The 14,828-nt window shown below is 57.3% G+C and overlaps 1 protein-coding gene across 1 annotated transcript in view; it reads right to left on the reverse strand.

Moving 5' to 3' along the window:
- Window positions 1-11,586, reverse strand: part of ARHGEF10 (Rho guanine nucleotide exchange factor 10) — an 89,817-nt gene extending 78,231 nt beyond the window's left edge. The window contains exons 1-3 of the mRNA XM_040643178.1: window positions 11,424-11,586; window positions 10,585-10,740; window positions 548-700 (exon numbers count right to left, since the gene is read on the reverse strand). Coding sequence (XP_040499112.1) covers window positions 548-700; window positions 10,585-10,740; window positions 11,424-11,586 — 472 coding nt within the window. The remainder of the gene's footprint in view (window positions 1-547; window positions 701-10,584; window positions 10,741-11,423) is intronic.
- Window positions 11,587-14,828: the final 3,242 nt, after the last annotated feature.

Raw genomic sequence — 14,828 nt, forward strand, 5'->3', positions numbered from 1 at the left:
CCCAGGGCCCATGCAACACCAGGGGGTCCAGGAGGTGCCCACATCTGGGGGTTTGGAGGGGAGCCCCCGACTCTGAGGCATCGGAGGGGTCAGCGCAGCCCCTGGTGGCTCCCAGGGCGGCCTCTGCAATGAGATGAGCCAGTGAGAAGCTGCCTGAGCTCGGGGAGTCGCTAATGACACAGAGAGGCTGTTGTTAGGAATGAAGACACGTAAGGTTCGCCCCAACCCATCCTCCTGGTCGGGGAATCATAGCAGACAACGCCCCCTCCAAGATGTAACATGGGTTTAACTCATCCCAACAGCGGTCCTTCTAGAGCTGTCTGACGGCATCCGCTGACACAGTGCTGGGGCCGTGCTGATTAGGTATCAACAACACCCCCTCCAACATACACACAGAGCGGAAGCAGGAATAAAGGAAAGTAGCCAAATGCAAATCCATCATTTCGGTTCACAACACAGAAAGGTCATGAACTTCCCGCTCCGGGACCCCGCCTGTTTCTGCACCATGCCCACCGGCCGTCGGAGCGAGGGAGCCGCCGGGACCCACCTGAGCCTGAGGTGGCATCTGCGCCCGCATTACTGGCCGCGGGGGCGCCCGCAGCCTGTCGGTCTGCTTCTGGAATCTCATCTCCGCTGTCAAAATCAAATTGTTCCCCCTCGTCCTCCTCGTTGTTGGCAGCATCGTACTTCACCGCGTTGCCTATGGGTTAAAAGAACACGACTTAAGCCAGCGGACGAACAGACAGACGCATTCACTTTCAGTGACAAAGGACGTCCAGGAGGCCAGAGGAACAGGGCGAAAATGAAGGAAAGGAAAAATCCGGAAACGGGGGAGCCCACGATAGGAAGTTCAACTTCAATACAGAACAGGTGTGTCTCACACCCCACAGATCCCCAGCGCCACGGGGTTCCGTCCATGCCGTCACCTGAAAGGTACGTCGCCACCCAGAGGTAGGGGACCTCGCGATCCCTGCCCACGCAAGGTCTCCTCCGGGTCCCTCCTGCCATGCGTCCCTGGGTAAGGATGTGGGCAGGGCAGGGCAGGGGGTGGTCGGACTCACGGACACCACCAAGGGGGCCTCGGGTCAACATCTGGAGGGGCATCTGAGATGGGCCGTCTGGGGACTTGTCCACAGGGATGAGGCTGGACCCCCCATGCTTGCCTCACAAAGTGGGGGACAGATGGACAGATGCCCAGCACCCATGAGGGGTCACAGTGCCCAGGCTAGGGAGGTGGGGCAGGGGACAGAGGAGGACATGCAGGGGACAGCACGGGAGGGAGGAGCCTCTTCTGCCTCATTGCGCCCAACGCCGGGGCAGAAAGTCAGAACATGGAACCCCCCCGACCTGGACATTCTTATCCACCAGCACAACTCACTCCATGACACCAAGAGGGTCTGCAGGTGACCGGTGCTCAGACAAATCACAAAATATCGCAAAAAATCAGTCACTTCCCAGGGAGAAGCTCTGGTCAGTTAAGGTTATGTTCCCGCACACTCACACAAGGGACCCCTCTCCTGGGACAGAGGGATCCCGGACCCTAGAGCTATCTAGGGTGGTTTCCTTATGAAATAATGGGCACTACGGAGAGAAAACATGATCTCCTGAGGGAGATGACCGGAAGGTGGGCATGAGCCCAAGTCGCTCACTTTGCAAGCAGACCAGCGTGCCCCACCTGCCGCGGAAGGCCGCTCTTCCCGCGTTTGGGGGCACCTGTGTGCAGGGGCCCGAGGTACATACAGAGCTCCAGAGTTCTACAGAGGCTGGGGAGGGATCTGCTGGGAAAGGCACCCACTGTCCCAGGCCGGTTCGCTTCCGGATGGTTCCACCCCTACTCACTAGCCAAACAGCTGGTACACGTGCCTGAGTGTTTCAAAAGTGCCCTTGGGGAACGCAGGGATGTGAAATGAAGTTATCTTAGAACTGAAGACACGTAAACAGGATCAGAGGCCAGCCTCGGGGTGGTGCTTCTCAGGGGTGAGGTAATGGAGACATTGGGGACCCCGCCCTCCACACCCCAGTGCTAAGGCCACAGGCCCTCCTTCCCTGCTCTGCCCGGGGGCTGGGGTCCAGGTGGATTTCTGGGATGGCTTGGGGTCTTAGAGACAGTGGTAAGGGGGTCACCTCCCCTGGGTCGGGGCAGCGTGGGGTGAGGCCAGGCCGGGGCTGTTCCAGCTCGGCTCAGAGCCCTCCAAGTGCCCCTCAATCCCGGGCCAAGACCTGGGTCAGCAAGAGCCAAGCAGCACAGGTGCCGAGCAGCTACAGAAACAACCTTCCACAGACACCTGGCAGCTGAAGGATGCAGGCGCCTGGCAATTCTTGAGCCGGGGGGGGGTGACTGGGAGGCGGAACAGTCATAATTGGGGTTTTAGAAGTGGAGAAATTTCTAAGGAGGGAAGGTGACAGACGTGTGTCTGACGCTGGAGTCGGTCTAGAAACAGTCTTTCCAGCTAGGGCCTCACTGTCCAGACGAAACTTTGATGGTCCAAAAGAAAAAGTGGTTTTAAATACCAGGTGTTTACTTTTTCCTTGAATCTTTGGAATTAGCGATATGTTCTAAGGGGTCCTTCGAAGGAAGCACTTTCTTACCAGCGATGAGTAACAGAAAGCTCAGGCTCGTCCCTGCGATAGGGCAGGCGGGAGGGGCCTCTCAGCCGGGACACCAGTGTCCACGGCACTCACAGGACCCCCAGGCAGCATTCAGGGACAATTTCACCCTCATTGATGCGTGCTAAAAGCATGATAGTGGCAAATATTGACATGGAATCAAGAACAGGCTTCAAAAAATATGTTCTGAAAACATGTAATTCTGATAAGAGTGTGCACTGGTGATCTTCCGGATGGTAGGCTGCCAGTATTTATCAAAGCCTTCAAATCTTGTATATCCTTCATCTCAGAAATTCTATTATGAAATGTCTACGTTCAGGAAATAATCAGTGATCATTAGAACACTTAACTGAACGTCTTATAATAGAAAATAGATTTTCCAAATCATGACACATTTATACAGTGAAATGCTAATGAAACCATTAAAATTATTTTGTTGAAGTTTATTCAATAACTTGGAAAGAGATTCTTGACATACTAATAGTGTTTCTGGTTGGCCCTTTCACACTCATTTAATAGAAAATAACAAATATTGACGACGGCTGGAGACACTGGCACCCCGGTGCACCGCTGGAGGGAACGTAAGCTGGAGCAGCCGGTGTGGACACTGCACGGAGGCCCCTCAAAGGGCTAAACACAGAACTCCCCAACGATCCAAGTGCCTGCTTCTACGTATTCACGTGGAAGAACTAAAAGCAGGCGCTCAAGCAGATGCTTGTAGACCCATGCAAGTGTGCAACCACACACAGGTGTGCAACCGTACATGTGCAACCATACCAGTGTGCAGCCTTACATGAGTACAACTGTATAAGTGTGCAACCATATGCGTGTACACCCAGACACGTGCAACTGTACAAGTGTGCAGCCATACAAGTGTGCAACCATACAAGTGTGCGACCATGAGTGTACAGCCATGCACATGTGTAACTACGAGTATGCAGCCACACAAGTGCAACCACACACGTGCAACAGTACCAGCGTGCAGCCATACACGTGTGTGACCACACAAGTGTGGAACTGTACACATGTGACTGTACAGGTGTGCGACCATATCCATGTACAGCCATACACATGTGGAACTGTACGAGTGTGCACCCACTACAAGCAGCATTATTCACAACAGCTGGGAGGTGGACACAACCCCAGAGCCACGGCCAGATGAAAGGATAAATAAAACATGGTTGATACTGACAACGGGACGTATTCAGTCTCAACAAGGACAAATCCTACCACCTGCTACAGGCAGGTCCATCCCGGATGGACCCTGAGGCCACTGCACCAAGTGAAGTGTGCGAGTCACCAAGGGGCGGATGTGGTGTGACTCCACTTACAGAAGGTAGGATGGCGGACACGCGGGCTGGGGAGGGGAGGGGGAGAGTCCACAGAGGACAGCACTTCGGCGTGGGAAAATTGAAAGTTCTGGAGACGGAGGGTGGTGGTGGTTGCCCAGCAACGTGAATGAACTTCATGATGCTGAGCTGGGCACTGAAAGATGGCTGGAGTGGTAAATGGTATTGTATTCCACCACAATAAAAAAATTGGAAACTCTTGGCTTTAGTCATTTAATCCCTTTCACACACGGACCAAAATATGACCCATGGCACTCTTGGGGCCGAAGCAAAGGACTGGCATTTTTTCTCCGCCCGCTCCTGTGTTTTGCAAACTTTCTACATCTCTTGTCTGTTTCTCGGCCGTTTCTGGCTTCAGCAACTCTACTCGGCAGTCTGAATTAGCCGAGCGCGTTAATCCTCTGAGGTTCATATTCAATAAAGACGTGGATACGACTCACCCGTTTCCTGCAAGTGAGGACAGTTTACAAGTAAAACCATCAGACACGGACTGGAGTTGGGGGTGGACAAAATCTCCATCCCCACGCATCGGTCGTGGCTTACGTACTGTCCAACCAACTCTGGTCGAGTGCCAAGCGACGGGAAAATAATCCTGGTTTAGGGTTTTGGCTTTATCAGTAAGTAGTTAGCTATTCACCGAAACAAACAGGTCACCACGTCTTGGGGCAAGAAATCTCTTCAATGGAAAAACCCAAACTGACAGAACATTTTCTAAATACAACTGTGACCACGTCTGTAGATTCCTGTTTGCCAGATTAACACAGCAGAGAAATAACACCAACTAAACATGTGACCAAAAACAACAGGTGGGGGGAGCTGATGGTCTGACTTAGCCACATAAGAAACCATGCCGCACACGCATCCCACTCCGCACGGACAGACCCGGAATCACATGCCAGCTCTTCCCCCATCAACCCTCTTCCTGGAAGTTATATTCTATTACTGGGGAACGTTAAGAATTTGATAAAATACACCTAAAAGTGACCTTTTAAACACTACTTTTAAAAAAGCCTCACGACATCTGGCACCATGGGACCTAACCCTGGGCTCCCCCATGCAGGGAGAAAGGGATTCCCGTTTAATGTGTTCAGGAAGGAAAGTGGGCAGCAAAGAGCATTTCTTACGACTGACCCACACTGGCAGGTCATGGTCACCCAGAGTCCACAGCTCCCATCAGGGGCCGTGCACTGTGTGAGTTTGGACGATGACACGTGTCCACCATGACAGAGTCACACACAGTAGTCTCACTGCCCTAAACCCTCTGTGCTCTGCCTGTTCCTCTCTCCCCCACCACTCTTGGTGCCTCCCCACCAGCTGGTGAGACGGCTTCACAGGATGCTGGGTGACGTGTCCCCAAAGCCAATGCCCACGGGTCATCCGTGGCTTCCCTTCCAGTCACCGGGCTGTTCTTCACCGCCCCGTTTGGCATGACCTTGCTTTGGCATCAACGACATTACACTCTCCTGCCTTCCTCCCACCTACCTGGCTGCTACTTTCAGCCCTTCCCTCTCAAGGACTGAATTGTGTCCCCCCAAATCCTACGCTGAAGGCTGAGCCCCCAGTACCTCAGAACGCAGGTACATTTGGAAGTCCTACATAGGTGGGCCCTGATGCCGCAGCACTGGTATCCTTACAAGAAGAAGGGATCAGGACACAGACACACACAGAGGGATGACCACAGGAGGACACGGGGAGAGACGGCGTCTATTCATCAAGGAGGGAGGCCTCTGAGGAACCCGCCCTGCCCACGCCTGGACCCTGGGCTTCCTGCCTCTGGGCTCTAAGAGATGCAGGTCTGTGGCCCTGTCCATGGCATTTGGCATGGCTGCCCAAGCTGACTCCTCCTTGACGGACACCCTTCTGCCCCCACAGAAGCGTTTCAGTGTAACTGACACTGTCCCCATGGGAGGCCAGCCTGGCCCGTGGCCATGGCCTTCATCAGCACAAAACCCCCCATCTACGTCAGACCTCCTGCCAGAGCTCCGGAGTCACATCCGAGGAGCTCTGCTTGGACTTCCACGAGGCCCCTCCAAGTCAGCCATGCCTCTGTGGCTCTCCATCCCTGCACACTCCCTCTGAGGTGAGAGGTCTCCATGGCAGGAACCTCAGGATCCCCCCTGGGGCCCTGGCCTGCTTCAGTGCCATGAACCCAACCACGGAGAAGTCCCTTTGCTTCAAGCACCCGGGACTCCCCTTCACAACCTCCTGCAGCGTTCGCGGATGTACCACACCCGGCCCCAGGCACCACCTGCTCCATGTCCTTCCAGGCGCCTCTGATTCCCTGGATCCCTCGAAGGACCCCGAGCCTGCCCTGGGTGACCCTGGAGCCCCGAGCACCCTGCTCATGGTCTGTCTCCCACCTCTCTTGTGCATCAGTGTGTCCCAGGGCACCACACAGGCTCCCAGCCAGCAGCCCCCCAGGTAGAGGAGCCCGGCCCCCCAACTCAGACCCTCTGCCAGAGTGGCCCTCTAGTCAACGCCCTGACAACAGTCTCGTCAGCAAGCACAGCACCAGGGATGCGGTCTGACCTGCGACCTCCCTCCTTCTGCAACTGAATCCCACCCGCCTTGGTCTAGCAACAAATTGCACGGCTGTGGCCAGCACACTTCAAGGAAAAGAGAGTTCACAATGGATCTCTTAGGGGTCAAAAAGGTCTTAGTTTCTCCCTGAACTGCAACAAAACCTAAGTCACTACAGGCTACAATGTTACGTTTCCCACTGGGAGGGATGCAAACGTTCATCAGAGCCCTAAGGAGCAGAGAAAGGTAGGGAGGAAGACACCGCCTGCCCCCTGCCCATGCCAGCCGCCCACTGCTCCTGGCACACATCAATCTACACAGCTGACACAGAGCCTGGGCTCAGGATGGGCTGGCTCGGGTCGCTCACCCCTCAGGGGGTCAGGGGGTTCCAGGGCTCAGGGACATGCTGAGGGAAGATGGGGGAGAAGGCTGCCCCTCCCTGGTCATCCCCTTTTTGAGCAGACGGCCCTCCAGGACTGCTGGAAACCCACCAACAGGTTTGAAAGCCATGCCACAGAGGAGCCAAGACACGGAGAAAATAAATAAGAGAATATTCATTTTTAAGCTCAGAGATAAAGGAGACACATTTTGTCCCTAGGGCCATTAAGACCACATCTATCATAACATGAAAGCCTAACCCAAGATAAGATGTTTCTCTCATGGCTATAGAAGGGTATTTGTGCTTTATTTCTTATTATTAGAAAAGAAGAAAAGTGCTTTGCAAAGCAGCAGGCACAAACAGCTCCCCCAACAAGGGGCTATTCACGGCCACTGTCCTTGTCGGCCTCCTCCTGGCTCTGAACATCCCCGGGGTGGTGGCTGCCTATGAACAGCGGTGTCCCCTGAACGTCACCCCTCCCAGGCCGCCGCTCCTCCACCCCTGCACCGGGCTTCTGTTCTCTGGGCTTTGTCAGCGCCCCGACCTGTCGTGGACAGGTGCTTGGCTCCCAGCTGTGGGTGAATCCACGTTCCTACAGCAATGGAGCGCTTCTCCTTCCCTATCATGGAGGGGCTGGAATTTACCTACAAATTCCGGAAAGCCTGGTGCAGGAACCTTAACACCAGGAGACTGCGGGGTTCAGACCTATCCTAGAGCATCTCTGGATAGGATTCCTAAGCCCCGCAGCACCTTCTCAGGGACCCGCGGAGCAGCTGCCACTCTGCCTGGTCCAGACCTCGCACAAACCTGCAGCTCAAGCCCCCTGGGGCCGCCGCTCCTGAGGACAGGGGGACAGAAGGGGCCAGCCCCCCACCCCTGCCACACAGCCCAGTCCCTGCACTGGCAGAAAATGTCATTTGATGTCTGTGATCACGCAGCCGAGAAATACAAAGAGCAGAGCAGAGAACCAATCTCAGGGAACAAGTGTTGTGTCGTGGTGCTGGCATGAACGGACCTGGTCCTTCCTGCTCCCTTCCATGCATGCAAGGGCAGCTGGGAACAGATGCTTTGACAATGGGGAACTTATAATTAAAATATCACTGATTGACCCAAAAGCGACACCTGGCCGTTATGCCCATCGCGGACGGTAGCACCGCAGCTCTGAACTATGCTGCCCTCTCTTTGTAAACAGTGGCCTTAAATCCACACCAAAGTCACAGGCCACACTGCAGACCAGGCCACGGATATGGGGACCTTGTCCACGCTGTAAGGACCGCTAGCCACATCCCTAGAGGACACCTCCCAGGGGACCAAGAGCCAAGAACAGGGGTCCATGGAGGGGACTCACTCCACCTCCTGCCACCCGGGGTCAGCTTCCAGCTGAGAGGGCCCAGGGCCCAGCCCACGATGGCCTGACGGGACCAGCTGGGCCCCCACAGCTGCAGCCCTTGCGGGTCGGCCTACTCATGACTCTGAACGCACAGAACAGGACAGGTGAGCGTGTGGTGCCAAAGGGAATGGTGTGGGTGTGTGGGGAAGGCGGGATGCCCTCTGCCTAGCCCCTCCACTACCCTTCCATCCCAGCTCTGTGGGCCTTCGTGCTACAAGCCTAGTCCTTCTTCCCCACCTCGGACACACAGGTGACAGATAAAGACATGTAGGTTTAAGGAGCGCAGAGGAGGATCCGAGACTCGTGGACACAGAACCAGCTGCTCCAATCGGGCTGGCCACCGGACACCCCACACACAAGCACCGTCTTCCTCCCGTTCTATTCCTATGGTGAGAACACGTGTGTCCCCCCTTGGGGTGCTCCAAGTGGACAGCCACCCCCCCTTCCCATCACGTCCTGCTCAGCGTGTCTCAGACCTGCTCCCGCTGACCAAATGCCTGCAGAGCCTGCTCACAGCCCCTTGGGGCCATGACTCCCAGTCCCAAGGCCACCCCCAGGCTCATGCACACCCACCAAAACCCCAGCTGCTTGGCCAGGCCCCTTCTCTGTCCCAGACCAAGTGCAGAAGTGCATCTGGCAGGTGAAGCCTGTGGGCGGACAGCCATGCACCATGCACAGGACCAGCCCCGGCCAGCTCTAGATGCTGCTGGCAGCAAACACTGGGACACATGAATAAGAGAAGTGCCAGTTCTAATTCTCTTGAAAACAGCAAAGTGTGGCGGAAAAGAGCATGCATCCGCCATCAGAATCTGAAAACACCGTGTATCACCCGTATTGCTAACAACAGAGCTGCAGAAAAGGGCCTTTAGTTTCCTAACTTTTCTGGGCCCTTTAGTTTCCTAACTTTTCTCCAATAACCTGTGACGAGCGCACACCCAAAGCCCCGCCCTGTCCTCGCTGCACTCCGGATGCTGGCGTGGTCAGGCCACGCGGTGCTCCCATCACAGGCACCCCATGGCAGCCAGCACGGGCCTTATGGAGCACAGGAGCTGCTAATGCAGGACCCAGGTATCAGTCCCCCGGACAGCAGTGCCACAGCACCTCCAGCCTGTACCCACACCTTCTCTGGGCAGCTCAGCGTGCATGGGAGGACCCCAGGAGCACACACCCCACCATGTGTGGTTTCACAGGGAAGGAGAGCAGGGAGCAGTTTTGGTGTCCTTTGCAATAAAAACCATCAAGAGAGGATCTAGCCTGTAAGACCCTAGTGCCAGCACTTCACACATGCATGAAACCTGCAGCGGGAAGACACCCAGAGCCCTCACGACCAGACCCTGCTGGCCGTGGCCCGAGGAGGGGAGACGGCCCGCCAAAGGTGCCTGCAGAAGCAGGTGCGTGGTGGCCTTGCTGCGTGATTCCTGGGGCGCCCTCCAGCATGCCACCCCACCTGGGGCTCACGGCTCCACGAAACTCTGGGTGAAGGCACACAGGGGCCCCTCTGAACCACGTGGCCAGCTCACCGGCTCTTCCCAGGGCAGCCCCTCACCACCAGGCACTCCATCAGAGGTGATCCTCGCGTGCTGTCCCCGAGCCAGGAGATGCAGCCCTTGGCCTGAGCCCTGGTTCCCTTAAAGATCAGCCCTACCCGCAGGCTACCTTCCTTCTGCTCCAACTACAAGCCCAGGGCCCAAGCGCACCACCAGCGCAGGAGAAGGGATGGAAAGGCTCTGACCCCGCAGGGGTTCCTTCCAGACACTCAGGTCCCGCAGCCTCCAGGTATGCAGGGGACACAAAGGTCTGTCCGGGGTGGCATGTCCAGCAAAGCCGCAGGTGACGGAAGCCCTGAGAAGGCCGTGCCCTGCGAGCTGGGAGTGATACCACCAGGCCCTCCGATGCCCCGCATCTCCCCAGCAGCACCTTAGCTCTGGCAAGGGGACAGGACTGGGCCTCTCCCCCACGGTCCTCGAGTACAGAGCAGCTGGACAAAGGAGGTCTGCGCTTTCCCTGAGTGAGCCAAGGGCGGCAGGCAGACCTGGAAACCGCCCTCTGCTCCACCCACAGGCACGTTGTCTCTCCAATAGGAGGCCCGCCCTTTTCATCACCAGGTGGGTCTGTGACGGGTAGGGAGGAGGCGGACCTCACAGGATTCCAGGCCGGCGCGTGCCCCGTGGGGGTGCCCAGGGCCCAGCAGGCGGCTCAGCCAGGGCACCCCAAAGTGAGGGCGGGGCCTGGGCAGGCAGGGGGCTCAGAGCTCCACCTCCTCGAGACGTGTGGTCAGACCCTCCCCTTCTCCCCAAGGACCCCCAAGTTGGAAAGGGCCCCTGCAGGACGCCCGTTACCTTCGGGAGCGGGGGCGGGTGGCTCTGACTCATCCATAGCGCAGCTGCGGACACCTTGCTCCTTGGGCCCCTGAGGAAGGAAAGACACCACGGTCACCGCAGGCAGAGGGGCTGCCGTCAGCTCCGTCGGGCACTCAGCTCCAGGTACAGCGCTCACTGAAGGACCAGCACACCCCCTCCCCCACAAGAACATCCACTCCCCCCTGAAATCAGGCCTCTGAGAACACAGAGTCCCCCGGGCCTGACTTCACCGGGGTCGCAGCCAGGATTCCCTCCGCACCCGGGGTTAAAAGGCAGACCCCTCCCAGTCCAGCACGATGGTCCAGGAGAGGAAGGAGCCCGAGGTCAGACGGCTGCCCCTCCTCTTCCTGCAGCTTCAGCTTCAGATGAACAACTCACCGCCCAGGATCGCTGACCGGGCTGATGGTCCCTTAAGCCTTCAGTCCCTAAGCTCTGGGGTCTAGGCCAGGTCTGCACACTGGGCTTTATTCTTTTTCTCCTCTTTTTTGCACTTTTTGTTTCCCTTGTGCTTTCGGAAGAAAACGAGTCTGAGAATAAGTGTGAAACCAGCCACTTGGCGAGGACGTTCGTCCCCAGCTCCCGAGGAGGCCATCCTGTGGCCAGCTCCCCTGTTCACAAGGGTTTACGGCATCGGACACCTGCCCATCTTCTACCACAACAGCCCCGTGAAAAGCAAATGCCCAGACTCTGAGGCGGCAAGGACAGCACCAAGGGTGGGTATGGCAGGGACAACGGTCTGGCCCACGCCTGCCTGTGGTGCACAGGAGAACAGGCTGGAGGAGCCGGCAGGGCAAGCTCTGGGTCCTTTGCCAACACACCTGCGATGCCTCCCCACCCTGCCAGCTCTCTCAGCCAGTGCAGCAGAAGGGATGCTGGTGAGGGCACCGACGGGGGCGTCACCCACACTGCCCGCACAGCCGTGCACCAGCCCCTCTCCCCGAGCATCTCCGTGCTGTGCTCCAGGCCTGTCACTGGCTTCATCGCATCACACCTCTGTGACACAGACTCCCGTGCTAGGTTCAAAATGAAGGAACCAAGTCATGGAGGGCTTCTAGGAACCCACCCCGGGGGGAGACTCAGGACAGACGGACGTCCATGCTGGGGCTGCATCCCTTCTCCCTGCTTTCCTGCAGGCCACCGGGAGCCCCAGAGCGTCCCACGTTTCTAGGCCAAGTCCCTTACCGGCAGTGCAGGGACAGCAGCAGGGCCAGCCTCAGCTGCTGCAGGGGTAAAACATCCAAACAGAGGGGGTCAGGAGGGGCCTGGCACACAGCGGGCTCTCTGTACGTGGCAGTGGGCGCTGGTCCAGCTATGCTGCTGTCTGTCATTTGTGCCACTAGGCCCATCCCCAGCCCTCTCCAGAGATTCAATGCGACAGATACTCTGTGGTGGCCACAGAGCCCACGGCATAGTTAACCCTCCTGGCCAGAAACTGTCATTCGATTCCCAAACCAGACAGACGTGTGCAGACCACAGCAGTTACAGGAGGAAATAATGCAGGTGGCAACACGTTTCCCTGAGACGCTGCGGTGGCCTCAGGCTGCAGTGACCTGGTCCACAGGGAGAGCGACACAGGCACGGAGACCCTGACACAGAACACCATGCCCACCACTCCAAGTCAGCCAGCAAACGTCCGACCAGCGTCCACCGCGTTCAAGGCACCGAGCGTGTGGTCTGCAGGGCTCACAGCCTGCGCGCACGCACACACGCTCTGCCCAACCACCCAGCACTGACGCAGGACGGTCCGCCTCTTCTGGGGCCATGGGCGACAGGAGGGACAGGGCACACACCAGGTTTGCAGAGATCACACAGGTCTCAGAGGTGCAAGGAGGGGAGTGCCTTCTCCCAAGGAAGTGAGTCAAAAAGGCTCAAACGCTTACGCGTCCTACAGGTGAGCTTGCAAATGTAACACACGAGCGTATCCAGGATGCTGGTGGTTCTCGCCAATGCTGGTCACACAAGGAAACACCGGGCTGGTCCCCACACTGGATCCGGCCCCTCCCGGTCAGTGTGCCTAGACCCCACAGGCACTGCGGGGAACAGGAAAGACGCGACGTATCCGCAGGAAGAGGGGACAATAGATTCCACAGTCGTGAGAGGAAGTGAGGAAAGAAGGGAAACTGGTATTTTTAGCCATCCGAGAGGTGAGCTCCAGCGTGTGCAGCTACTCAACGTTCTTGCCACAGACCAGGGGTACAGACATCCTGCATTTTCTGAGCTGCATGGACAACATCCCCGAGTTACAGAGCCCCGGGTAGCCAGAGGGGTCCTCGGGCTTTCGGGCAAAGCAAAGCTTTCTACTGGGTCTGATCTCAGCACGGGTTCTGCTCGTGCATGAGACCAGCTGGGGGCACGGCCATAAAAAGCTATCCTTCCTGGCGGGGGGACAATGTGGTGGTGTTTCTGCCTGGGGCTCCTCCGGGAGGAGCTGCGACGCACCAGCCGCAGCGGCCGGCCACGTGGCTCTTCCTGCCTGAACACGATTCTCCTCTCTCCTCACACTGTTCACTTGTCTTCAACTGTTTTCCAAACCACAGAGTACAAATTTCATGAATGCTAATTGTACTTAAATACATAAGAACAAAGTCCAACTGAGCACTCCTTTTCACCTATGACTCGGGCACAGCGCGAAAGATGCCGCTGCAGGTTTTGCTAGTCCGATGGCTGGCCCCGCTGGACGCACACAGCTCACGCTCGCAGCGCCCCTGCACGTGCCGGACCGGTTCCGAGCCAGCTTGGGGCTCACTTCACCACGTGGCCTAGCGGGGACTGGAAGGCAGCCTCTGGTACCAGGATCTGTGTTCTGGATCACTGGTGAGTGTCCACCAGATCACAGCATGCTCTGCGACGGTTTTCTCCCCAAACCAGCATCCCTGGGAAGCCATGCTCCTGAGAAGGAACCTTTCCAGGCAGCCGACACGCAAACACACGATTCTGCTTCTGGATTTCGGAGGCCTGCGTGCACTCATCCCCAACAGCCTGCTCAGCACCGCGGACGTGTCTTGCACTCCTGGATGCTTCAGGCCACACCGAAAACCCTGCTTCCCCCGCAACCTAGCAGGTGCTGAACCCGCATGTCTGTGCCACCTTCCCGTGGTGCCTGACTCTTGACGCCCTCCCTGGGGACCCTCTGCATTTGTGGACAGCGTTCTGGGGACGAGCTGGGCTGCAGCCGGCTCTGCCCAAGACTGACCTCGGGGCAGAGGACGAGACTCGCTTACACAACACTGTCCTCCGACGGACGGCAGCATGACATAATTCCAGTCTGGGCTGTCTTACTGTGGTCACTTTCCAATTTAAGCATCCTAATGAAAGATTGCATTGTGCACCCAGATCGCGGTTTCAAACAAAGAGATGACGCATTCCGTCAGAGCAGCAGCCTGAGGTGAGGCTGAGCCCTACAGGACGATTCCGTGGGACATGTCTGGAGGCTGTGTGGCTCCATGTCACGAGATGGTTTCCGAGGCCGGGGCAGCCACTCAACACCCAGATCACTTTTCGTGCTTTTCCCCACGTCACAGAAACAGACGTGAACCTATTCCTGTGGCATTTCTTCGCACCTTGAACCATCCGTGGACACGGGCAAGGTGAGCACCCAGGGCACGTGTGCAGCACGATGCTGAGGCAGCGGGGACAGGTGCTTCCTGCAGCTCCTACCCTGTGACCACAGTAACGCTCAGTTTTCTGAATCTGAAGACGGCAGGACACTCACAAGCAAGGTCCCTTCTGCTGAGAAGCAGCAGAGAGAATAAGCAGCAGAGGGCTGAGGGCCAGGACTCTGGGGGACACCCTGCTCTCCTGACCTCTCCCAGCTGCACAAGGCTCTGCAGTTCATGCCTTAGTGTCCTCAGCTGTGCAACCCACCTGCGGGGTCCAGCTACAGGGCTGCTGGGGGTGAGATGACCCCACGTCCCTAAATTGGGGGCAGCAGCCCGGAGGGGACACACTCACTCACCACACAGCAGGCTCAGTTCCGCTGAGTGCAGAGAGTCTCATGCACTGGGGGCCCGGGGTGGCTCCCTGACATCCACTCCAGCAGGCTCCCCACAATCTGGGTCACGCCAAGATGGGTGGCAGGCGGCTGGGCCTGTGCCCGGCCCAGATTCATGCGAGCCCACCACCACTGATGGGGCCAGGACCAGAGGTCCTGCCACGGTGTGTCAAATGCACACGGCGCCCAGCGTCCCAGCCAAAGGGGCTGGGTCAGAGCATCAGCGCGGAAA

Source organism: Ursus maritimus, unplaced genomic scaffold (assembly GCF_017311325.1).
Source record: "Ursus maritimus isolate PB19 unplaced genomic scaffold, ASM1731132v1 scaffold_28, whole genome shotgun sequence".
Classification (NCBI taxonomy): domain Eukaryota; kingdom Metazoa; phylum Chordata; class Mammalia; order Carnivora; family Ursidae; genus Ursus; species Ursus maritimus.